Source organism: Talpa occidentalis, unplaced genomic scaffold, assembly GCF_014898055.3.
Source record: "Talpa occidentalis isolate TD23 unplaced genomic scaffold, MPIMG_talOcc4v2.1 talOcc4.3, whole genome shotgun sequence".
Lineage (NCBI taxonomy): Eukaryota > Metazoa > Chordata > Mammalia > Eulipotyphla > Talpidae > Talpa > Talpa occidentalis.
Genome location: NW_023603184.1, coordinates 24969867 through 24996953, shown reverse-complemented (window position 1 = coordinate 24996953; position 27087 = coordinate 24969867). Strand labels below are relative to the sequence as shown.

Below are 27087 nucleotides of genomic sequence, written 5' to 3'. Positions count from 1 at the left end.
ACATAGAAACATCCATCATATGTCTGACCACATCTGGTCACTGTGACCCACCCAAATGGGTGCATAAAATTAACCAGAGTGGGCTGTACACTTGCTTTTCAGCCAATAGCCATCAGATATCTGATATGTTCTCCATCAATAATTTATTGGAAAATCTGAGCACTAGCTTTGTGATAAGATCAGGGTTTTCCAAGAGGTCTTGAATCACAATGTACTCCTGGCTCCACAATACCAGCAGTGACCAGAGAGCAGCCACTCCAGGCCCCAACTTCCCTCACACCATGAGCTGCCTAGAGCATCTTTGAGAAGGACCTCCCCTCTCCAGGCCATCACCCCACCTATCTGCAGCGATGAATATAGCTGCAAAGTTACAACCATAACTTTGTGTTCCCACCTTACTCCAGGCAGGGGATGAATGTGATCATGATCCCTACCCAATAGCCACAATCCTACACCCAAGCCTACCAGACCTCCCATCTTCTCATGGCTGTGCATCTCCATACTGTTCAATATATATTTTATTCTGATTCTATCTCCCACTCCTACTCAGAAAAAAACCGAGTTTGAGAATCACCAGCGTTAAGTCACAGAAATTAGTCAACAACCTATTTGAGTAGGCTAAAGGTCAAATGATGGTCAATGAGTAATTGACAGCAGCTGCAGGTAAGTGGCTCCCGCTGCTAAGCCTTATGGACCTTATATCAAGGAGCCCTGCCAATCATCCCAAGGCAGAGTGGAACTAGATTCCTGGGAGAAGGGTGAAGTCAGAATCCTCCCCTTCTCGGGCCTATGGCTAGGAGAGCCCCCTCTCTGCTTCCTGCAGTAACCAGAGGAAGGTAGGTTCTTCTTTCTGGGCTTTGTGGTCCATGAAGAGTTTTTCTGTTCTGAAATTGGGTGTCAAGAAAGCAGAAAGCAGGTAAATCAGGAATGTTGGGAGGGCAATTTAGCATGGGGATAAGAATGCCAGTAATCTAGGAGAGAGGCACTAAGGAGCACTTTCCAAGTTTTGTGCAGTGGGACTGCAGGCGAGAGGAAAAGAGGTTTATTCTGAGAATAGAACAATAAAAAATAGAATTAGATCAAGTGGTTACTAATAAGAGCTGGCATTTATTCAGGAAGTTTGTATTCTGTATGAAAAGCACTGAGCAGTGTGCCTAGAGGGTCCGCTACGACTGCTCCTCTAAAATAAAGAAACTACTCACGAGCAACTGTTAGTGATGTTGGTGATATGGATGATGATGATGCCCAAGTGATACTAGCAGGGCATTAATTGAGGAATGAGATTTTTTTTCTGTTTATTTTCACATTTTTAATGTGGTTATTAGAAGTTTTTGAATTATGTGTTTCCGGCATTATATTTCTATTGGACAATGTTTTGCTGCTTACAAAATTTTGACATTTCTTGTCTACTATCATGTTTTCTTCCATTCTCTTTAGTGTTGTAGTTGATACTCTTATCTATGTTTATTTTCCTGAGGTGTCTGGGGGAAAGACAAGATAAATGGGTATATTCCATCTGCCATGTTTAACTGGAAGTCATATCTAACCTTTTCACAGTCTAGCCCTTGCTTATATTTGTAGTCTTATCACTCCATGCCTTGTCACCAATCCTGTGAAATGAATTTGTCACAGCCAAAATGAATTACTAATGGTTTTTGGAACACACCAGGAAACTTCAAGCTCTTGCTTTGTGTCCTCTTCCTAGAAGAGCCTTTTAACTCCTCCCATCTGTAAGCTTAGTAACTTAGCCTTGAAAGACAAAAAAAAAAAAAAAAAAAAGAAAAGAAAAGGTAAATAACTCAAATCTCACTCTCAGAAGCTTTTCCAACTCCAGTGAGCTGATGGCTCCAATATCTAGACTATTTCCTGCATTTTCTTGCTTAGTTACCATCCCCATCTTACCTTATTTACCTATCTTATCTTAGTTACCTATCCCCATCTCTTATCTTATTCATCAGATCCCATATGCCAGGTCAGGGTTTGATACATAGCAGGAACTGAAACGGTATTTATTAAATGAAGGAATAAAGAACATCAGGAAAGAACTGTGGAGATACAGGGGAAGGAGAGGCTGATGAACATGGTTCACAAGGGTCGTATTTTTCAGCTGTTCTTCAGAGAGACTTTTAACAGGTGGAGATGGTCAGGAATATTCCAGGCAGCGAACAGGACAAGCAAAGCTTGTTTCCTAGGAATATGCTCAGAAAATAACAAACGGTCCAGTCTGGAGAGAGCACTGGTAAGACCAGATCATGCAACACCTTGGGATTATGGTCTCACCGTTGATCTGAGGAAAAAGTTTCCGAGAGGTGTTAAGCTGTGGGGAGCGATGACTAGAATTGCATGTTGGCATTATCCGGGCTGGCTGCAGGTGGAGAGTGGATGAGGGGGCGTGGGCAGGCGCTGAAGGCTGGAGCTGGGTGCAGTGATGAGGAAATGGATGGCGTGGCCCGGGGTGGCTGCGCGCAGAGGTGGTGGTGGTGGTGGGGGGTCTGCCAGCGACTTGGGTACAGAGTGCTCCGAAGGCGCGGGGAACGAGCGAAGGAGCTTCCAGACTGTTCTAACCGGAGGGGCAGGTACCAATCACAGCTACGGGAGGGGCAGGTGAGCCCCGCGGCCTGCGCGGAGTGGGAGGCACTTCGCGCTCTTGTCCCTCGCGCGCCGCCGTCGCGTCGCGCAGTCCGCGGTCTGGTGGGTCGCGGGAGGCCGCAGGCGCTGCGGTTCCGTTTCCGGTTCCGGCTGGAGGCTGCGCCAGCGGCGAGGGCGTGCGGCCATGGCTTACTCCACGGTGCAGAGGGTCGCCCTGGCCTCGGGGCTCGTTCTGGCGGTGTCGCTGCTGCTGCCCAAGGCCCTCCTGTGGCGCGGAAAGCGGCCGGAGCCGCCCCCGGCTCCTGAAGGTGAGCGCGGACCTGCGGGGCCAAGCGCCTCCCGTCGCCTCAGGGAGAATGATGCTCCCAGGAGGGCTCGCTCCGGGAGTCTCCAGGCCCCACCTGGGTATCTGTGACACGGGCTGTGGAGAAGGTGGACGGAGTGGTTTTTGGGAAGGTGCCAAACCCCGAGGTTCCCTTTTGCATCAGCAGGGAGCAGCCCCACCCCAGCAGGTGCCTCCCGGGTCCTGCTGCAGAAGGGCTGGGGGTGCGCGCGTGCCTGGGCACCCTCTAGGTGGCCCCGCACACACCTCTTGCTCTACACTCCTTACCTCTTCCCCTCACTGACCTACCTTTGCGTCCAGAAGGCGCCCCATGGATGTCCCTCCTTCGGGTCACCAAGCGTCAGAGTCGACATTGTTAGTTTTAATTCGTTGTGGCTTCAACTTGATTTTGGGCTCTCTCTGGTTCCAGGCTCTTTTGTGCCTTTTAAAATATAACTTGAAGATTTAATAGCCCAAATTTCCATTACTGAGATGGCATTTACACATCCACACTATTGCTTATTGGACAGCTCCTTTTGAACTGAAATTCACTTCCTCTAATTTGGGCACGCTGGGTGTAGTCCCACCTTCTTTACTGTATGAAAACCCCTAGAGCAAAGCACCCAGCTCTAGGAGTGGAGGGCAGATTGAACCCAAAGTTCTGTTTCTGGAATTTGTCCTATAATGTTTATGCTTGCAAAACCATCTACATAAAAGAGACTTTTAGAAAATCTTTGCATGTTTGTTTTCTGATTACAAAATCCTAAAACTTTTACTCATTTTGTCCAGTGGTATTGTTTGCCTTGAAGAAAAACATTCATGATGACCCTCTACAGTGAATATTCTTCTAAACTATTTTAATTAATTGAATTCCCATTATGCTGAATTAGCTTGAGTAAGTTCTGTTGAATGTGAATGGGAGAGACTCTTCTGCATGTTGTAGAGTGAAGATAGAATCATATAACATGTCATCACTTCTCATTGGCATCTTTCACTTACAGCATGAAGCTGTCAAGGTTTCTAATATAGCATGTATCAGTACTTTATTACTTTTTATGGCTGAGTAATATTCTGTGTGTGTATGTCTATATCACAGTTTATCCATTCATCAGTTGTAGACATTTGAGTTGTTTTTGCTTTTCACCTATTATAAATAAAGGCACTACTAGCATTTGTGTATAATTTTAGTGTGGACATGTTTCATCTTTTGGGTACATACATTTGGGTAATCTAAACATTTGCGTGCCTGGAACTAAGAGTGTGATTTTTGGGTCATATGATTAATCTATAATCTATAGCTAACCTTTTGAGGAACTGGTAAACTGTTTCCCCAAAGTCACCACACCATTTTACATTCCCAACAGCAGTATACAAGATTTCCAACTTTCCACATCTTGCCAACACTCATTTTCTTTTTTTGATTGTAGCCATCCTAGTGGATGTGAATGGTATATTATCTTCTTTGCATTTCTCAGATGCTTAATGACGTTGAGCATCTTTTTGTGTGTTTATTGGTATTTTATATATTCTTTAGAGAAATGTGTATTCAGATCCTTTGCCCATTTAAAAATTGGGTTACTTGTCTATTATTGGTGGGTTGTAAGAGTTCTTTATATATTTTTAAATACATTAGAGGTATAATTTGCAAACATTTTTCCCATTCAGTGGACTTTCTTCATTTTCTTGATGTCCTTTTAAGAAGAAAAGATTCTAATAATAAAGTCTAGTTTGTCTGGTTTGTGGGGTTTTTTTTTTTTTTTTTACTTTTATTGCTTTTGCTTTTGGTGTCATGTCCAAATAATTATCACCAAACCCAAGGTCATGAAGATTTATGTCTGTTTTCAAATATAGTGTAATATTAGCTCTTACATTTAAGTCTTTGGTGTAAAGTAGAAATTCAGTTTCATGTGGATATACAGTTATCTCAGCATCATTATTGAAAAGGTTGTTCTTTTTACACCTAATTGTTATGACACCCTTATTGAAATCAGTTTACTAGATAGGTGAGACTTTATTTTTGGAATCTCAGTTCTGGTTCATACATATATTAGAATGTGTATATACATATTCTAGATATATCAACATGTACTTGTGTGTGTGTGTATATACACACACACACTAGAATGTATACTGTGTATATCAAACGTACCTGTCCTTATCCTAGGACCATACTGTCATTTTTAAATCATTAGGGCATATAAATACTTTCAGATAAACAAAATAAGACTTTTGTACATATTACAAAACAATTATCACAGTAAGTCTGTTTAACATCATCACCATGTCACCACTTACAAATTTTTTTTATAATGAGAACTTTAAGATTTACTGTGTTAGCAACTTTCAAATATATGTTACAGTATTATTAATAGTATTGCCCTTTGGCAACCACCAATCTGTTCTCTGTATGTTTGACTTTGTTTTTTTCTGTTTATTTTTGTTTCTCTCTTGTACATACAAGAGAGGAGGCCCTTAAATCTTGATTACTATAGCTTTTTAAAAAATATTTTATTTATTCATAGAAGAACTGGGGTGTAGGCCAGAGGTACGGGGGCTTAGGGGGGTGAGAGGATTCACCAGAAACAGAGCAGGAAGCAGAACAGGTGGATATACTGAAATACACTGCTAAGGGGAGCAGCAGGCGAGAGACAGGAGAGGTCTGCTGTGCCATGTGGGTTAGCTCCCTGGCTAGGGATCCAAAGCAGGCATGGTGAGATGGGCCCTCTGGTGGTAGCACTGAGCCTTAACCCAGGCCACCAGGGAGGCCCTGATTACTGTAGCTTTTTGTAAGTTTTGGGATTGTGAAATGTGAATCTTCCAACTTTGTTTTTTTTCCAAGATTGATTTATCAGTCTTATGATGCAGTATATCCATATAAATTTGAGGAACAGTTTGTCAATTTCAGCAAATAGAAAAAGCCAATTATATCCCCATGGAATTTTGATAGATTATGTTGAGTCTGTAGTTTATTGGGGGAGTATTGCCATCTATATTAAGACTTTCAATCTGTGGGGCCTCCCCAGTGGCGCAGCGGTTGAGCGCTGAGTTGCAAAGCTGCCCACAGTCTCTGCAGCGCCGGGTTCGATCCCCGGCTGCTCCCTGGCCACCAGAGGAGGGTCCCGCATGGCACGCAGACCTCTCCTGCCGCCGGCTGCTCCCCTCAGCAGTGTACTTCGGTCCTTCTGCCTACTCTGCTCCCTGCTCTGGCTCTGGTGAATTCTCTCACCCTCCCGCGCTTCTGACTGTACCCAGTGCTTGTATACATAAATAAATAAATAAATAAATCTTAAAAAAAAAAAAAAAACCAAAAAACTTTCAGTCTATGAACACAGGACTTTAAAAAAAATAGGACTTTAATTTCTTTAATTTTGTAGCTTTCAGTGCCTAAGTCTTATTTTGTCTAATATATTACTATATTTTTCATTTTGATGCTGTTGTAAATGAAATTATTTTATTGTCACATTGTCCATTACTAGAAATAGATATACAGTTATATCCTGCAACTGTGTTTTCTGTGCACAGTGACCAGCATCCAGCTCGACTTAGATTTTCCTTTGGTTTCTTTCTCCACCGCTGCACATCCAAGCAGGGTCATTGGTGTTCATATTTATGGGACGAGAAGTAAGGACATCTGAGTATAAATATTCAACTATGTCTGGAAGTAAATACTTGGCACCCTGCCAATATGTTTAGATATTGACCATGTTATAAATAACCTACTGAGAAAACTTAAACCTTCCTTCAAGTGCAATTTTGTTCAATGCCAGCCAGTATTTTCCAAACTTCTTTCTTTAGTTTATGTGAGGTATTATTTTGTTTTGCCAAGAAATTCCATGTTTGAGAATTCTGCGTATTGCATACATTCCTCTTTTAGATATTCAAATATACATTAGCTTGTTACCTACTTCAAAGTTGTATAGAAAACAGTAACTTTCTTACTGCCTTCCCCAGAATTAGATCCAATAGTAACTCTCATATCCTGTCACAACTTTGAAAATACAGTTTTATAATTTTTCAATCCTTTAATGTGGGATTGAATGCCTCCTACTCTTTCATCAATGATTTCCTTTTAATATACTTTAAAAGTTAATTTATATATTTTAAAATTTTACTTGTTTTTTTCCCCCACCACCATTCTTGTATCCTCTTGTCCTGTCCTGTCCACCCCACCCCTGCTGCTCTTTTAATCTCAGAGAACTTTTAACCTCCAAGAACTCAGTGTTTATTAATGTCCATTATTTTTGGTAAGTATTTTACTTTATCAAATTGTCTGATGTGTAGATGTCCAGTATTTGTTTTTCTCGTTCTGATTTGCTTTACTGCATGATTCTCTCAAACTCCCTCCATTTTGCTGAAAATTGCTTCATTTCATCATTCCTTTTGGTTGAATAGTACTCCATAGTGTGGATATACCACTTCTTGATCAATTATTTGTTGATGGACATTTAAGCTGCTATGTTAACTGTTATAAAGAATGGTGCTATGAACATTGTAGAGTATTTAGGTTTTGTGTATGTGTGTGGTTTCATATTCTTTAGATAGATGCCCAAGAGTGGGATTACTAGGCTGTACAGTATTTCCAATTTTAGTTTTTTAAGGTAAATCTGGATTGCTTTCCATAATAGTGTGCCAGTTTACATTCCTACCAACAGTATAATAGCGTTCCTCTTTTTCTGCAACGTCTCCAGCACTTGTTGGAGTCTTTAATATGTGTCATTCTCATGGATGTGAGATGGTATGGTATTGTGGTTTTAACCTGCATCTCCCTGATTGGAAGCAAGGATAATCATTTTTTAAAATACCTATTCACTTTCTGGATATCCTCTTTGGTGAATTGTCTGTTCATAAATAATGCCCATTTGTTGATTGGATTTTTTGTTGTTGAACCGTGAGGTTTTATTACATGTCTTGGATATTAACCTTGTGTATGTGTATGCATGTGTGTGCAGTGTGAATATTTTCTCCCACTTGATGAGATGTATTTTTAATCTTGTATTTTCTTTCACCGTGTAAACACTTTTTAACTTGAGGTAATCTCTGTTGTTTATTTTTGGTTTTATTTCCCTTGCCACAGGGGTCAAATCTCCAAAAACATCTTATCATTGATGTCATGGAATGCATTTCTAATGTTTTCTTTTATGTATTTTATTGTTGCAGGTCTTGTATCTAAATCTTCAATCCATTGAGTTTTTTTTAAGCCGGAGTCAGAGTAACCCAATGTCACTCCAGTTTTCCCAGAACCATTTTTTAAAGAGACTGTCCCTTTTTCATTGTACACTGCTTTATCGTAGATTAGATACTGAAATGTACATGGATTGATTTCTAGGCTTCTGATACTATTCCATTGATCCATGTAGCTATTTTAGTGTCCATACTATGTTGTTTTTATTACTGTTGCTTTATGGTAATGTCTGAGGTCAGGTAACACGATACCTCCATTTCTCCTTTTTTCTCAGAATTGTGTTTTCAACTTGAGGCCTTTTGTAGTTCTATATAAATTTCAATGCTTTTTGTTTCTTTGAAAAATATTGTAGATATTTTGGATGGGGATGGTGTTAAATTTATATATTGTTTCAGGCAGGATAGTCATTTTGATTATATTGATTCGAGGAGATCACTCTTCAAGTGTGTGTCAGCCAGATTAAGAAGGGCATTCCAGGCAGAGGGAACCCGGAGCCTTGAAGTAGCCTTAGAGCCGTAAGAGGTGAGACAAGAGAAGGTGGCAGGGGCCAAATTGTGAAGCTGTGCTTTGCCATTCTTAACAGCACTTATTCTGAAGACAGAGGAGGCCGTCTAACTTTGTAAGTAGAAGAAAAACGGTCATTCTGGTTTACAGAAGGTGCCCTGGCAGCCTGGAGGCTGCGTTGGGAGGATTTCTTCAGGAAGATTATTGTCCAGTTGAGACTTCCTGAAGCACACTAAGCAGTGTTATGGGGCTCATCAGTTAGGATGCCCCTGGCAGGTCACAGAATTCAGCTTGTCGTAAGACAAAAGTATCGTCTTGTATAAACTAAAGGACCCTGTGTTAGAACTGGCTCCCAGTGTCCTTTGATGTGGAGATTCACAACTCCTCGGCCTGCAGCTCTGATTTTCTGTTTTTACATGTTGGGGTTCCTTTTGAAGCTGGCTCTGTCCTCTGACTGCTCTCTTGGGGGAGCAACAATGTTGGCAGAGTTATGGATAACAGCCCACTTTCCATGATAGAGAGAAAGAGACTGTATCTTTTAAACTCTTCCTTTACTCCTACCTCACTATTACTCCCCTCCTCCCTAGATTCTTCCCCCAGTTCAGTGGTACCCATTTTAAGGACCTGAATTTTAGCATACTTGCTGCGGTGTGGGTAGGAAGACTCTGCTGATTAACCACTGTGGAGTTGAGAGTGACTCCCAGAGGGAAATAGAGGCACTTGAGGAAGGAGGAGTAAGTGAAATGGGAGGCTGTCAAACATTGTGCAGGAGGGAATAAATCAATTTTATGAGACATTTTAAAATAGAAGTGGAAGGAAGGGGAGAAGGCAGCATCTTGGATTATTCTCAGGTTACTGGTTTAGGGGAAGAGGTGGTTAAGGGGGACAGATGGTGTCTTCAGGTATTTGAAAACCCTTCTGAGATCCCCTTTTATTTTCGGATGTTAACATTCCCAGCTCTCTCATCCTTTCCTCATAGGGCAGAGGGAGGCGAATAACAGCACATGTAAGCCAGGGAGCTCATGGGACAACGGTCTGTTGCAAACCCCCTTCTCTTCTTTCACAGTTTCACCCTGGTTTGTGACCAGCGTGTCTTGGTAGATCAGAGTATTTTGAAAAAAAAGTATCAGTCATTTTAAACTGCATTAGGGTTGAACTGGTTTCTTCATTGAAACCTCTTTATAGAATCATTTAGTCAGTTGATTTCTTTACTCCCCCTTATTCTGCCTATTTTAACCATGGCTGACCAGCTTCCTCCCTTCTGATGCTGTTAATGTATAACTCTCTTTCCTCCACAAAACCCTCCAGTGGCCTCCTGACACTGTCAGATGGAAAGACCTTAAGCCCCTCTGTGGCCTCCAAGGCCCTCATCAGTCCTTATCCCCTTTCCTTCTGCTTTTCCCTTTCTCATTGTTGCTTTGACCACGCCAGCCTCCTTGCTGGTCTCTGAACATGATGGACATGTTCCCATTTCAGGGTCTTTGCACTGGTGCTTGCTTCCTCTGAAATGCTCCTTCTTGGCTATCCTTGTGAATTTCCTCATTTCTCCTTTAGTCTTCACGCAAATGAAATCTGAGCCTTCCTTGGCCATTCCAGCTGAAACGTTAACTTTCCTCTAACACATCCTATCTCCTTTACCTGCTCTGTTTTCCCCCTCACTATTCATCATTATCTTTTTTCTCTCTTTCCCGACTTAGAAAGGAGGGTCCATGAGGACAGGGATCCTCGACTGTTTACTGCTGTATTCCCAGCTTTAAGCCAGACACGCACAGAGGCAACAAATATTTATTAATGAATGAATGAGTGAGTTGAGTCCTGAGGAATAACATTTAGAGGTTAGACAATAACTTAAAAATAAATCAAAGCAGGATTAAAAAAAAGGAAAAATATGCCACAAGGACACAGAAATAATAATAGGTACTCTTTATGGAGTGTGGGGTATTTACCATGAACTGTTCTAGCTGTTTTCATATAGTATCTTATTTACTCTTTGCTTGACTAGAGGAAGAGGGAGATCCAGCAAAACGCACTACAAGAAAAGGTTAAATGTGGGATGTCACAGAATCCAAGAAAAGAGGTTGTGTTAAAGAATGACTGACTTTTGGATATTGCTGAGAGACTAAATAATAGAAAGGTAAAAGAATGTGCCTTTGATTTGCCAATATGGAAGGTGGCTGCCTTGGCCAGAGCAGTCTCAGTAAAGTGAAGTCTGGAATGTAGATTGAGTGGTGGTTGTTGTAATTATTACATTCTTTATAGTACATAAATCACTGTGCATCCATGTGGCAGAGAATCCAGTGAATTATGTTTATGAAAAGTTTTAAATGATGTGGAGAAATAAGCTATCAGTAAAAAGTTGAAGATGCTCACTAGAAAGAAATAGGTAAACATTTTAATAGTGTTTTTTTTTCCTGGATTGTGGAATTATAGGTGGCTGTTATGTTATACTTTTCTGTACTTTTTCAATTTTCCATAGGTATGCATTTCTTATATAATCAGAAAAAATAGTTTTTCCCTCCCCTATCACTCCATCAAAAACAAAAACAAAGAATGAAAGAGGGCCTCCCATGTGGTCTAGGGGTTAAGTCTGAGCACTATCACCACTGTGACCTGAGTTTGATTCCCGGACTAGGGAGCTAACCCACATGGTGCAGCAGAGCTCTCCTGTCTCACTCGCTGCTCCCCTCGGAGCGCATTTCAGTAGATCTACCTGTTCTGCTCCCCACTCTGTCTTTTGAATCCTCTCGCCCCCTGCACCTCTGGCCTACACCTCAGTTCTTCTATGCATAAATAAATCAATCTTCAAAAAAATGAATACTTTTCGATATAGTCAAGAACTAGGATGTGCTTACTTCTCTGTAGTTGAAGAGTTTACCTTAGTCATCTATCTACATTCTTTGAAGATTTCTCTTTTTATCAGCATAATTTCTTAAACTTTTACACTTAGCAAGTTTTAGCAATCTTGTGGTAGGGATTTTAGTGAATAGACCTGAACTTACTTTATCATTCACCTGGAACATCCCCCCATTTAAGATTAATTCTTTTCCCTCCCTACACCCCACAAATGCTTTATCTTTGAAGAGAACATAGAAGCACAGTAGAGGCTGAGAAGTTCTGCTTTCTCTGCAGTGTACTGGATAATCAGGCAAATGGCCTTTTTGCTCTAAAAATACCCCTTTTGCTTTTGTTAGCCTTTTTGTGAATCTTTATTTTGGACCTTGGCCACCTCATGTGGTTCTCCCTGGTCTTCCCATTCTTTCATGCTGATTGCTTAGTCTTTCTATTCAACTTTTTGTCTGTTTTTTCAGAAGAGTTCCCTGCACATCTCCCCTTTTCCCTCCATTCTAACCTGCTTCAGAAGGTTTCAAATGGTCAATCAAAAATGCTTTTATAAGAGGAGAAACTGTATCTTTTTGTTTCTAGAACTTCTTCATTCTCTCTTCTCTGGGCATACCACTTCGCTTTGTCTCAGCAGATACTACGATGGCACATTCTCTTTCTCCTGTGGTTTTCTTTTCACTTCACCAATTAGTTTCTCCTTTGACCAGAATATCAGTTTCTCTATTTACCTTATGTACCTGTGGAACATGCAAAAAATCAGCACATGAGGTCAAGAGCTCCTGTGGGTCAATGTTAGCTGAGATTGACCAGGTATGAGGGTAGTTGAATCCACCTAAGGTGAGTCTTGTACTCTAGTATTCTAGAATTGGCTTCAGGGCCTGTGGTATTCCAACAATAATGTCATCTTTGGCAACTTTCCTGCTGATCCTGCCTGCCTGTGTTTTTCAGTGAGTGTCTTACTTTGAATGCCTCTAAGTAGGCATTTTTTTTAAAACCACCCCCTTCTATGCATATATAAATCAATCTTCAAAAAAAATGAATAGTCTTGTTCCCCCGGAATGGTATAGCATCTTTATTTATTTATTTTTTAATAATAAATTTTATTTTTATATTCCCCATATAATTGCAGCCCCCCCATTCTGACCCCAATCCCTCCCCTCCCACCCCCGCCCCCCTAAAAGTGTCTCTGGTTCGTAGTTTTTTGTTGATTTTGATTTTCACTTTCTTATAGTTATTCGTTTTCCTGGTCCCTTATTTAAGTTTTCTAGATTCCTGCTATGAGTGAGACCATCCGGTATTTTTTTTCTTTTTCTTTTTGGCTTATTTCGCTGAGCATGATCCCTTCCAGTGCCATCCATGTTGCTGCAAATTGCATGTGTTTATCTTTTTTGAATGCTGAGTAATATTCCATGGTATATATGTACCACATCTTCTTGATCCAGTCATCTATTTTTGGGCATTTGGGTTGTTTCCAAAGCTTAGCTATTGTAAACAGTGCTGCTATAAACATAGGGGTGCAGGTGTTCTTTGGAATTGATGTTTCTGTGTCCTTTGGGTAAATACCTAGGAGTGGAATTGCTGGATCATATGGAAGCTCTATGTTAGTAGGTCCAGAAATCTCCACACAGCTCTCCACAGTGGTTGGACCAGTTTGCACTCCCACCAACAGTGCAGAAGAGTTCCTTTTTCTCCACACCCTCGCCAACATTTGTTGTTGCTAGTTTTTTTAATATGTGCCATTCTCACTGGTGTAAGATGGTATCTCATGGTAGTTTTGATTTGCATTTCCCTGATGACAAGTGATGTTGAACATTTTTTCATATGCCTGTTGGCCATTTGCATTTCCTCTTCAGAGAAGTTTCTTTTTAGCTCTTCTGCCCATTTTTTGACTGGATTCTTTTCTTTGTTGTTGTTAAGTCTCATCAGCTCTTTGCAGATTTTTGTGATCAGTCCTTTATCATTAGTGTTGGGTGCAAAAATGTTCTCCCAGTTGGTGGGGTTTCTCTTTGTTTTTGTTATTGTCTCTTTTGCTGTGCAGAAGCTCTTTAATTTGATGTAGTCCCAGCTGTTTATCTTCGCCTTAACTATCACTGCTTTGGGTGATGTGTCTGTAAAGATGTCTTTGATGTGCAAATCCCGTAGTGTTTCGCCTATATTTCCTTCTATATATTTTATGGTTTCAGGTCTTATGTCTAGTTCTTTAATCCATTTTGAGTTGATTTTTGTGCATGGTGTGAGGTAGTGGTCAAGCTTCATTCTTTTGCATGTAGCGACCCAGTTTTCCCAGCACCATTTATTGAACAAACTTTCTTTGCTCCAATGCATAGTCTTTGCTCCTTTGTCAAAGATTAGTTGACCATAAATCTGTGGGTTTATTTCTGGATTTTCTATTCGATTCCATTGGTCTGTATGTCTGTTCTTGTTCCAATACCATGCAGTTTTGATGATTATGGCTTTGTAGTAGAGTTTGAAGTCTGGGAGTGTGATGCCTCCATTCCCTTCTTTTTTTTTCAGGAGAGCTTTGGCTATTCGGGTTTTTTGTGATTCCATATGAATTTCATCAATAATTGTTCTATTTCTTTGAAGAATGACATTGAAATTTTGATTGGAATAGCATTGAATCTGTATATTGCTTTTGGAAGGATGGCCATTTTAATAATGTTTATTCTTCCAATCCATGAGCAGGGGATGTCTTTCCATTTCTTTGTGTCTTCTTCTGTTTCTTTTAACAGTGTTTTATAGTTTTCTTTGTATAGGTCCTTTACCTCTTTTGTTAGATTTATTCCCAAATATTTGAATTTTTTTTGTTTCAATAAAAAAAGGGATGGTTTTTTTGATTTCTTCTTCTTCAGATTTATTGTTTGTGTATAGGAAGGCTACTGACTTTTGCGTGTTGATTTTGTATCCTGCCACTTTACTGAACTGATTGATGAGTTGAATTAGTTTTTCTGTGGACTTTTTGGGGTTCTCTATGTATATTATCATATCATCTGCAAATAGTGATAGTTTGACTTCTTCTTTTCCTATTTGGATTCCTTGGATGTCTTTCTCTTGTCTTATTGCTCTGGCTAGGACTTCCAGTATTATATTGAAAAGCAGTGGTGAGAGTGGACATCCTTGTCTTGTTCCAGATCTTAATGGAATTGCTTTCAGCTTTTCACCATTGAGAATGATACTGGCTGTTGGCTTGTCATAGATGGCCTTTATGATGTTGAGGTATGTTCCTTGTATCCCAAGAATTTCAAGGGCTTTTATCATGAATGGGTGTTGCACTTTGTCGAAAGCTTTCTCAGCATCTATTGATATTATCATATGGTTTTTATATTTCTTTTTGTTGATGTGTTGGATAACGTTGATTGATTTTCGGATGTTAAACCATCCTTGTGTCCCTGGAATGAATCCTACTTGGTCGTGGTGAATTATCTTATGGATGCATTGTTGGATTCTGATAGCTAAAATTTTATTGAGGATTTTTGCATCAGTGTTCATTAGGGAGATTGGCCTGTAGTTTTCCTTTTTTGTGTTGTCCTTGTTTGGTTTTGGTATTAGTGTAATGTTGGCTTCATAGAACGTGTTTGGTATTGTCCCTTCCTTCTCAATTTTTTGGAAGAGTTTGTGAAGGATAGGCACTAATTCGTCTCTGAATGTTTGGTAGAATTCATTTGTAAAACCATCAGGTCCTGGGCTTTTGTTTTTGGGGAGGTTTTTGATTACCATTTCAATTTCGCTGCTTGTAATTGGTCTGTTTAGGTGTTCTATTTCTTCTTTATCTAGCTTTGGGTGATTGTAGAGTTGTAGGAATTTGTCCATCTCCTCTAGATTGTTAAACTTGTTTCCATATAACTATTCATAGTAGTTACTGATTATTCTTTTGATTTCTGCTGTGTCCGTTGTGATTTCTCCTCTTTCATTGATGATCCTGTTTATTTGTGCTTTCTCCCTTTTTTCCTTTGTGAGCCTGGCTAGGGGTTTGTCTATTTTATTGATTTTTTCAAAGAACCAGCTCTTGGTTTCATTGATCTTTTGGATTGTTTTTTTAGTTTCAATTTCATTTATTTCTGCTTTGGTTTTTATTATTTCTTTTCTTCTACTGGTTTTGGGGTTTTTTTGTTGTTCTTTTTCTAGATCTTTGAGCTTTGAGATTAGGTTGTTTCTTTGAGTTCTTTCTTGTTTCTTGATGTGAGCTTCTATTGCTATATATTTTCCTCTTATTACTGCTTTTGCTGCATCCCATACATTTAGGATATTGGTGTCCTCCTTGTCGTTCAATTCAAAGAATTTTTTAATTTCTTCTTTCATCTCCTCATTAGTCCAGTGGTCTTCCAGTAGTGTGGTTTTTAATCTCCATGAGGTAGGAAAGTTCCTTGCCTTCTTTTTATGGTTTATTTCTAGTTTGATGCCTTCATGGTCAGAAAAGATGGTTGATATGATTTCAATCTTGGTGTATCTGTTGATGTTTGTCTTGTGCCCCAGTATGTGATCGATCCTGGAGAATGATCCGTGTGCGCTTGAGAAAAATGTGTACTCCGTTTTTTTTGGGTTTAGTGTTCTATAGATGTCTGTTAAGCCCAATTGCTCTAGGTCCTTATTTAGAGCTTTGGTTTCTTTACTTATTTTTTGTCTTGTTGATCTATCCATTGTTGATAGTGGTGTGTTGAAGTCTCCCACTACGTATGTGTTTTCTCTGATGTCTGTTTTCAGAGAGGATAACAGTTGTCTGATATATTTTGGTGCTCCTTCGTTTGGTGAGTATATGTTAATGAGTGTTATTTCTTCTTGAAGTATTGTCCCCTTGACCATAATGTAGTGACCATTGGGGTCTCTTTTTATCTTTTTGAGTTTGAAATCTGTTTTATCTGATATAAGTATAGCTGTTCCTGCTTTCTTTTTTGGTCCATTTGCTTGTAGGATTGTTTTCCATCCTTTAACTTTGAGCCTATTTTTATCTTTTGTAGCTGAATGTGTTTCCTGGAGACAGCAAAAGGTTGGGTTTTGTTTCTTAATCCAGGCTGCAACTCTGTGTCTTTTTATTGAAGAGTTTAGTCCATTTACATTTAGAGTTAATATTGATATGTTAGCATCTGTATTTGCCATTGTGTTTGTCTTTCCTTTGATTTTATTTATTTATTCTTTTAATAACTTTTTTTTTTTTTGGCCTTCTTTCATTGTTATTCGTCCCTCTGAGGTTCTGGCTTTAGGACTCCTTGTAGTATTTTTTGGAGTGGGGGTTTAGTTGCAATGAAATTCCAGAGTTTCTGTTTGTCTGGGAAGGTCCATATTCTTTCTTCAAAGAGAAAGGAGAGCTTTGCGGGATAGAGAATTCTTGGTTGGCATCTGTTTTCTTGGAGTCTGTTGACTATGTCCCTCCATTCTCTCCTTGCCCGTAGTGTTTCTTCGGAGAAGTCTGATGTCAGCCTGATTGGCTTTCCTTTGAATGTTATCTGTTTCTTCCCTCTTGCCAGCTTCATTATTTTTTCCTTGTCCTGGATTCTTGGGAGCTTTACTATTATGTGTCTTGCTGTATTTTTCCTTTCGTCGTGGAAGTTTGGTGTTCTTCTTGCTTCTTGTATATCAATTTTCAGCTCCTTCTTCACATTTGGGAAGTTCTCTTCAATTATCTCTTTGAATATTTTCTCTGTTCCTATATCTCTCTCCTCTCCTTCTGGTATTCCTATAACTCTTATATTTCCTTTCCTCATGGAGTCAGATAGTTCCCGAAGTCTTTCTTTGTTCTTTTTCCTTCGTACTTCTCTTTCCTTTTCTGTTTTGGTTCTTTTTATTTCTGTGTCTTCAAGAGTACTTATTCGTTCTTCCATTTCATCTATTCTGCTTTCATTGCTTTTCCCAGAATTCTTTAGTTCTTCCATTAATTCTTTGATCTGCATTTGTTTTACTTCCCTCTTTAGGGACTCAATTTCATTCTTCTGACCATTGTTTTCCCTCTCTAGGGATTCAATTGCATTCTTCTGATCGTTGATTATTTTTCCCTTATCATTGTTTTCCTTTATGACTTCTGTCAGTTTTTTAATCACGGCAATTTTAAATTCTCTTTCTGGAAGGCTCAGAAGTTCTTCCAAGTTACTGTCGTTGCAATCTGGGGGCTGGTTTTCTTTTTGTGGTGTGCTTTTTCCCTGGGGAGTTGCTAGGTTGCGTGTGGTTCTTCTCTTCCCTACTGTCTGTTTTCTAATTTGCCGTATGCGTTGGGACACTGTGTAGTTGGGACTGGCCGGCATCTTGGGTGAGCTTCTCTGCTCTCCTCTGGTTCCTCCAGGAGTCATCTGTCAGTTTCAAGCAGTCTTTACTGGAGAAAGGTCCCTGTTCTAAAATGCCGATGTGGGGACACACTCCCCTGTGCGCCTGGTCTGCCCCAGCGGTGGGTTCCTGCTCCCCCTCTGGGCTTGGACTGCAGGCCAGAGGGGGTCTGGCGTGGGTGAACTTCCCCCGCTCACCTCTGGCTCCTGAGGAAGCCTTCTGCAGGTAGTCTTTACTGAAGAAATGTCCCTGTTCTAAGATGGTGATGTGGGACACACTCCCTGTGCGTCCGGTCTCAGGCACACTCTTCTGCGCGCCTGGTCTGCCCCGGCTGTGGGTCCTCGCTCCCACTGTGGGCTCAGACTACTGGTCGGAAGGGGCCCGGTGTGGGCTAACTCCCCAGCTGGCCACTGGCTCCTCTAGGCGCCTCTGCTGGCTTCAAGTCTCTAGGTGGCGCCAGAGATCTCTCCTGGAGCCCTTGGGGAGCTGATTTTCCACCCCGTGGGACAGGGAATAGAGCGGGAATGGTAGGGTAAACCTCAACGGCTTTGGGGTGCTGTGTCTGCCTTGTGCCCCACCATCGTGGGGAACCCACACCCCTAGTTTCGTGCCCCGGGTGTCAGTTCCAAAGCCCTCAGTTCCAGGACTCAGGCTGTAGCCCAGTTCAGTGGCGCGGGAATGGCGCCTTTTGAATCCCGCTCCCGTGCCTGGGCGCCTGGGCCTGCTCACTCAGTGAGGGCCTCTGCGCGTCTCCCCGCAAGCCTAGGTCGCAGGCGCAGGGACCTGGGCAGCTGCGATCTGGATCTGCGTTTGCTTTTCAATGCACTGCTTTTCCGCGCGCGATCCCGATTCCGATCCGCACTTGGTTTTCCAGCGCGCTGCTGTTCCGTGCAATCCTGACCGCGATCCGCGCCTGTTTTTCCAGCGCGCCGCCTTTCCGCGCAAGCTTACCGGGCGGCCTGGGGCTGTGTGCTGGCACTGGGCTCCTCCCCGGGGGCGGGGTCTCTCTTCAATGGCGCCCGGAGCCGTTCGCTCACCTTCGCGGGGATCCTGAGGGGTTCTCCACAGCTCCCGTTCACGGGGTGTGGTGGCTGCAATAGTTCCTTTCCACTCACAGTCCCGCTTGCTGCGTCGTTTGTTCTTGTGGGTCGTTTTGGTTTGTTGTTTCCCTCCTCTCTGCCGGTCGGAGAGTGCCGCCTCTGTGGACGGGGGAGGGGAGCAGGGTTCTGCGCTTCCCTCCCTTCTAGTCCTCTTTTATGGCCACTTTCTTCTTCGGGTAGTTCGCTGGAGTCACCCGTTTATCTTCCGTGTCCCAGTTCTCACTGGGACCTGCCGCTTTTCCTCCCTATTAACTTTTTTTAATGGGAGATCTTACTCGCAGCATCTCCTCGCCGCCATGTTGCTCCGCCCCCTCCACAATTTCGGTATAGCATCTTTATTACCATGTTGCCCTCAAGTGATTCCTGGCCACTAAGTCTTGAGCTTTCTGAGATGTGAAAGTACATATACACATGGAGATATATGTGTGTATATACATGTACATACTTACATAACATACATATGCATAATTGTTATTTTAAATTTGTTTGTTATGTGTTGGTGTATAAGCATCTGAGGACAAGTGTATTACTTTGGTTCCTTACCTTTTCTTTTCTCCTAATGAAAACAGCAGTTATCTGTTCCAAAAGAGTGTTCAAAGAGAGAATTTGAGAGCCTGTGAATGCATGTAAATTAGGCCCTTTTTCAAGTATAGAAACTTACGTGGCGGATGTGGGGTATCTTGATTAATCACCCCAAATGCCATTTTATATTCTCAAAACCAGATTGTTTACTTCATTATCCTGAATGTTTTCAGTCTTAGCCCTGCACATGGCTGGGCTGGGTCTTGAGATTCTGATAAGACCATAAGCATTGCATGAGCCACCCAGGTCACTCTGGCAGGGTGTGCAGCAGGCCCCAGAGCATGCCCTGTAGGGATCCAAGTGTAAAGAAAACAATGAACTTCTATTCAGGAAGCTCTGAATCTGTCCTCCAGCTGAGGACTGCCAGGAGCACACTTGTAATTTAATAAGTTGAGTTTAATACTTGTTGCAGCAAGGGAGAATATACACCCCAGGGAAGCTTGTGGCTTCTCAGTAAGAGAGTATAGGACTTGGGCTCATGTTAGGTGATTTTGAAGAAGGTTTAAGATACAGGGTTTAGACCTGCACTGGATACTGTCAGGAAGCAGAGATTATCTAAAGAGAGAGCAGACTATGGATCAAGAAGATGTGGCATAAATACACAATAGAATATTATTCAGCAATCAAAGATGAACACATGCCATTCACAGCAACATGGATGGAACTAGAAGGAATTATGCTTGGTGAAATAAACCAGAAGGAAAAAGAAAAATATCGGATGGTTTCACTAAGCAGGAATATAGGGAAACCAAATAAGATCAGTGTAATAAAAATAGTAACAGTACAAAACACAACAAAGCAAAAACAGACAATTATAAATCAGAGACATCCTGCAGGGGAGAAGGAGGGAGAGGGATCAGAGGGAGGGAGGGAGGAAGGGAGGAACACGGGTGTGCGGTGCACTGGTGAAGGAAACTCTATGGGGACTACACCTGAGGGGGTTGGGGGGAAGCAAATATTGTTTAAATATGAACAATGATATAAAAAAATATAAAAAATTTAAAATTAAAGAACAGACTACAGAAAGATCACAACTTTTCTGAAGCAGCAGTCACTCAATTATCTAGGAATGGGGACTATTTGATATTTTTTTGGTTAGGACACTGATGATGCTTTGTCTATGTTCAGACAGATTTCACAGTGGTCTTGTTTGTGTTGATCTGTCATAGTCACAAAATGGCCTTGTCTGGTACTGATACTCTGAAACTGCTGTGTTTAACTTAGTGCCACGCCAGCTTAGAGTAATACCAGTGCTTAGCTGATAGTACAGACCAGTTTCTGGATAGCAAAGACTATTTCTCCTGTTCTCAGAATGTGATATATTGACTTCAGTGAGCTCTAGGAAAATTTGGGTAAAAATAGTATTTAGTGGAACCTTATTTCTGTTTTCCAATTCATTCAAGTAGGAGCTGCAAGACACATAACTATAACTTGAATAAGGGTAGGTATAGTAAGTACAATTAGAGGTTCAGTATCCCAAGTGCATAGGGGTTATATGAGAACCTACTTTGGGGTGAAGGCAGTATTTGGCCTGGGCCTTCAGAGATAGGATAGATTTAGATATGTGGAAATGGAGAGAAAAGCAAAACCAATGGCGTAAGCAAAGGTTTAGAGGCAAGAAATCCCAAGGCAGGCTCATGGTAAGAAGCCTAGTTTGGCTGAATTGGGAGTAATATAATGGGGGTGGGGGCGGAGTATGAAGAGGTATTTTGTGGCTAAAATATAGAATTCACTTGTTTAGGAATTCAGTTTGCAGAGTTGGAACATCAGAATTTGTTCAGTATCTACTCTAGTGCTTTGTGTATGTTACTTACAAGGAATACATATTAACAGCCTTGAGAAGGAGGTATCATTTTAACCATTTTTGTAAATGATGAAATGAGCTCTAGAAAGGTTAACTCCATTCAAATAGTTGGAGACACAGGCCATGACTGTAATAACTCTGACCTGAAAGATGGTACCTTTTACTTCCCTCTTCTGTGCTCTCTGTAACACAACCACTTGTCATCAAAGGGGACCATTGAAACTTTTCACCAGAGAAATGGCAAGACCAGTTAAAATTATACCTTAGGAAGATGACTGTGGCAACAAAATAGTAATAGTTAACAGGTGTTGAGTGTATGAAGTAGCCCCTGTATGCTAAGCAATATAGACACACAAATACCTCTTTCAGTAATATGTAGAATGAATTGAGAGTAGAGGGGCTGGTACAAGATGGAGATCTGCTTAAACTAGAAAATACAGCAGTGATCAGGAAAGTAGAGCTAGGTAGGAGGGAAATGTAGTAAGATGGGGCCCTTGGAGTAGACTAGGGAGGAAGAAATAGAGCTGTCATCTCAGCCTGCACTTTGAGTAATGCTGAGTTAAGTATGGCCTCTAGGACTTCCTCAGTATTAAGGGGAAAACTTACATATCTTTAGGAACTGGCCCATTAAGATCTTTCTTGAATTGTGGTAATCAGAAATATAAACACATCCAGTACTTTATTGATTTGTTTGCCCTAAGAATGAAATGCTGCAGATGGTTTAATGTTGCTTTCAGAAAGCTCTTTTGTTAACAGTGCTAGAGTTTTTGTTTTTGTTTTTAGCGACAGGGATGGTTATTAACAAGGGAAAGTAGACCTTCACTCTGTAAAATCCATTAAGTTTTTAGTCAAGCTTAAATGATATGCTAAGTGAAATTTTAATAATTAAATAAACCTAAATATGGGGAAAGCTTTCAATAAACAATTAGGATTTAGTCAAGTTCCATTTTATAGAATACTTAAGTACACAGAGAGATAGTGAACACAGCTGTTTTCTGTTTCGAAAAGTCTGCAGTTTTAGTGTTCTAATATCTTTAATGTTCTGATCTCTGCAGTTGTTTTCTAAGCAGTTTAAAAAAAAAACACACCACAAATCCTGAAAAACTAAAACCCCACAAATCCTGGGTGTAATGTAGCTATAAAGTCAAATGTTTGTAGTAGTGAAAAGTGGCATATAACCTTCATGAAATAATTTTTATCACCTGGAGCAGAATGGGAAAATAAATTATATTTATATACATGGAGATGCTCTATGGCAATTTGAAGTAGAACTTTATATATCAAGATGGATTCATTTCTAGGCTACAATACTGATCATGGGCCTCCCTGGTGACCTGGGGGTTAAGTCTCAGTGCTATCACCACCATTGCCTGAGTTCGATCTCCGGCCAGGGAACTAACCCACAAATGGCACAGTAGACCTCTCCTGTCTCGCCCACTGCACCCCTCAGCAATGCATTTGAGTAAATCCACCTATTCTGCTGTTCCCTACTCTGTCTCTGGTGAATCCTCTTACCGCCCCCACACACACCTTTGGCCTGTACCCCAGCTCGTCTATGCATAAATAAATCTTAAAAAAAATACTTATTACCAACCAGGAAAAAAGTTGCAGATGCATAAGTACAGGATGACATCCTAATATGAACATATAGAACATAAAATTGATCATTATAACCATTAAGTGAACGTTCAGCGGCATTCATTAAATATTTATGCATTGTTATACATTGCATTACATTATCTATCCATAGATAAAATCTTAAAACATTCATGACGATATTATGTATTGTTTATGGATATATACTTAAGGTGTAAAATTCTAAAAGCATACATTCTAATAAGCACCAAATTCAGAGTTGTAGTTACCTCAGAGAGGGTAGGAAAAAGGGCACACACAGGGTTCAGTTACAAAAGCCTATATACGAGTGCATATATATTATTGTCTTTTCTGTATATTTGGAGTATTTAAAAAATCAATTATACATCTCCAAATATTTGAGTCACTGACTTTTTAAGACATCCTGGGGTGTTAGTCTTAAAAAAACATAGTGGTATCAAGATCCAAGAAGTGGTTTGTTCCCTGTTGAGGAAACATAACTTGACATAGAGAGGTCTCTTCCAGATTCGGCATTCTGACCCCCTCAAGTGGCCATTGGTCACAGGTGGCAGAGGTTATAGGTCTCCAGGATAAAGGTCAGAGAATGACTACAAGGAAAAGAAATACAGGAGACCAAGTTTTGAAGGTAAACATGTTTTTAGATTTGCAGATAGACATCCAAAAGGACCTGTATACTATAGGGATAAGGGAGACGAGCTGAGGGAGAGGACAGAATTAGAGCTATGTGTACATTTTGGAAATTGCAATGGATGCCTTGAGAATGAATGATTTTGCCAAAAGAAAAAGGATAAAGAACCATTTGAGACAAATAGCTTGGGTGAAGGAGATTAAAGAATCTGAGAAGGAATAGGCTGCAGGGCCGGTCTGTGGGAAGAGAAGAGCTCAGGAGAGTGAGGTGCCAAAAAGACGAAGGCAGGGAAGTTTATTCAGATTAATCCAACGGTTACAGAATGACTAGTGTGTGGTAATCACTTTCTTGTGTTGCAGAGGAGTCTTAAGAGAGAACTGAGGAAAAAGCCATTGGATTTGGTGGGTAAGATACAGTTGCCGTGATGATACTGCATATCTGCAAACTTTAAAGATAGGGACTCTGTTTTATCTATCATTTTAATCTGTGTTTGGCACAGTGACTGGCACACTTCAGTGTTCAGTATGTGAACTACTACACTGACTATAAAATGCTCAGATTTCTCCTAGGATATAGAATATTCTTACTATCTAGTCTCTGTTCCCACTAGCATCTCCAGTTGGCCTCTTACCTTTGAGAATAGTATCCTCTGCTTCTTCAGCACCTCTTTTGATTCCAGTCTTCAATGTCTTTGTCATTAATTTTCTAATCAGTTATAATGGCTTTCTACTTCTTGCCTTATGATTCATTCATTGTTGCTTTTGAAACCCTATATTGTACTTCCTTTCTACCTCATATTACTCATTAACTCAGTATAAAGAAGACAGTTTTAACAGTCAGAGATGTAGAGAGATGCATGAACTTCCTGGGGGAAGTACTGGGTTTCCTCCTTGATGGTATTCAGCAGTCCGGACCTATTAGTGATTTTCAATATAGTCAGAAGTTGTACCATCATCACCACAATCAATTTTGGAACATTTTATCATTACCACTCCCTTCCCAACCTCCACCCCAAACCCATACCCATTAGCACAGTAGTCATTCTTCCCCCACCCCTTCAGCCCTAAGCAACCACTGATCTACTTTCTGTCTGTATATTTACCTGTTCTGGACACTTCATAGTAATGGAGCCATATGATACTGTGTTCTTGGGGGTAGGGAGATGACTGGCTTCTTTTTCACTTAGCTTCATGTTTTCAAAGATCATAGTATAAAATGTTCATTCTTTTTCATAGCCAAATAATATTCCAGTACATGGAGTTATCACATTTTGTTTATCCATTTGCTAGTGGTCGACTTTGGTTATTGTAGATAATGGTACTGTGAACATTTGTGTACACTTTTTATGTGAGCATATTCTTCTTGAGTATATACTGAAAAGAATTGCTGGTTATATAGAAATGTTTATCCTTTTGGGTAACTGCCAAACTGTTTCTCAAAGTTGTTGCACTATTTTACATTCTCATCAGCAGAGTATGAGGTCCATTTTCTGCACATCTCCACCAACATTTTTCATTATCTGTCTTTTTGATTATAGCATCCTTGTAGTGTCTCATTGTGGGTTTAATTTGCATTTCCTTGATGGTTACTGGTGTTAAACATATTTTCATGTGCTTTTTGGGGCCATTTATTTGTCGTCTTTGGAGAAATGCTTGTTAAGATCCTTTGCTCATTTTCAATTAAGTTTTTCTTTTTTATTGTTGAGTGGTAAGAGTTCTTGTATTTTGGGTACTTAGATCCTGATCACATATATGATATATAAATATTTTCTGCTAGTCACTGGATTGACTTCATTTTTCTAATGTTGTCCTTGTAGCACAAAAGTTTTAAAATTTGATGAAGTCAAACTTAACCTATTTTTCCTTTGGTTGTTTTACTTTTGGTGTCATATCTGAGAAATTATTATCTAATTCAAGGTCATGAAGACTGTTTCTTCTGAGTTTTATAGTTTTAGCTCTCATTAGGCCTCTGATTCATTTTGAATTAATGTTTAAAAATTGAATATGGTATGAGCTGGGGGTCCAACTTCTTTCTTTTGCAAGTGGAGGTTTATTTGTTCCCATGCTGTTTGTTGAAAGACTTGGTGGATTTTAAGGTCCTTCTCACTCTGAAGATTCTATAATGTTTTGTAGTATATTGGTTGCTATTGTCTAAACAGGTAAACAGTCAGAATTTCATGAGATGGTCATTTTTTTCCATGAATACATTGTGTCTAAAAACAGATATTGCCACTAGTCTTATAACTGTTTCTTCTAGACTTCTCAGTTGCCTTTTCTATCTTCCTTTGACTTCTGTGGTTTGACTTTTTACTGGTTTGCTCTGGTTCTCTTTGGAGGTTTTCTTCCTCTTTTCCACATAAGTATATATATCCTTCCAGCCTTTTGTTATGGAAACTATTTATGCACTTAATTTTAACTAGCTTTGTCACTTTATGTAGCTTACAGTTGTTTTTTTTTTTTTTTTAAGATTTCTTTTTATTTATGCATACAAGAACTGATGTGTAGGCCAGAGGTGTGGGGAGTGAGAGGATTCACCAGAGACATAGTGGGGAGCAGAACAGACAGATCTACTAAATATACTGCTGAGGGGAGCAGCGGGTGAGACAGGAGAGGTCTGTGCCCCATGTAGGTTAGCTTCCTGGCCTGGGATTGAACACATGCCTCAGAGGCCGAGGATAGCTTGATAGCAGTGAGACTTTAATCCCTGAGCCACCAGGGAGGTCCAGCTTAGAGTTTCTTAAACCTAACTATAGTTGACAATAAAAATTTCCTCTGAATGTGAGAGTGACACCTGGAATTTAGTATCTGAAAAATGTGTATTTAATCTTCCCCAAACCATAGCTCTCCCAGTTTCTTCATTGTCTTCTCTTAAACTCCTAAACTTGGAATTTTCTGATCCACCCTGCCTTTATCTTTGTATTCTGTTCAATATTAAATGATGCTGAATATGATGTAATAAGATCCCTGGATGTACCCTTCCCTCTTTACAGCTGTAGCCAGGCTCTTGCACCTCACAGCTGAATGGCTGCCTTTTGGCTGGTTTCCCAGGCTTTGGTTACCTTCTGGTAAGGCCCTAACTCAACTCCTAGATTAATCTTCCCCCGGGACCCTTCTGTTATGTCACTCCCTGACCTTAGACCCCGTAGTATCAACTTTATACACCATGGATTAGCATCTAAACTCCTCCTCCTCGTCCCATTCCTCATCTGTTTTTTCCCTGAATGGTGCTCCATAATGACAGTTAGACTGACTTAGTCTTTATTCTTATTTCTTTGTTCTCAACCCTTTCTCATTGCACACACACTTCTTTCTTTGTGGTGTGCTTTTGCTTCTCGCGCTGCTCAGTCTCATTCTCAATTATTGAAACCTTTTCTCTCCTTCCCCCCACTTTTTTTCTGTGTGATTCTTTCACTGTTTAGACATTTAGTTTGTTAGTAATAAGGTTCATGATATCCTGCACTTTTTTGTTTCGGTTGTACTACTTTTTAAAAGCATTGTCCCATGGGGGAACTGTCCTATCTCGGTTATGCCTCTTTTTCTTTCCCACCTACAGCACAGAGCCCTGAACATAATAGCTGCCAATAAATCTTCCTGGCTGACAGATCAATACAAGTTTTGGGGGGGAGATAGGTAATGTTTAGCATCACCATTTTTCAGTTTTAGAAAT

The 27087-nt window shown here is 40.4% G+C and overlaps 1 protein-coding gene across 7 annotated transcripts in view; it reads left to right on the top strand.

Annotated features, from left to right (window-relative positions):
• Positions 1–745: 745 nt before the first annotated feature.
• RIC3 (RIC3 acetylcholine receptor chaperone) overlaps positions 746–27087 on the top strand; it is a 60487-nt gene continuing 34145 nt past the window's right edge. For 6 of the 7 annotated variants that reach the window (XM_037522612.2, XM_037522610.2, XM_037522609.2 and 3 more), the window contains exon 1: positions 2751–2897. In XM_037522612.2, coding sequence (XP_037378509.1) covers positions 2774–2897 — 124 coding nt within the window. In that variant the 5' untranslated portion in view covers positions 2751–2773. Of the gene's footprint in view, positions 837–2750; positions 2898–27087 lie in introns of those variants that run through there. The other variant, XM_054699350.1, reaches the window with a different exon arrangement.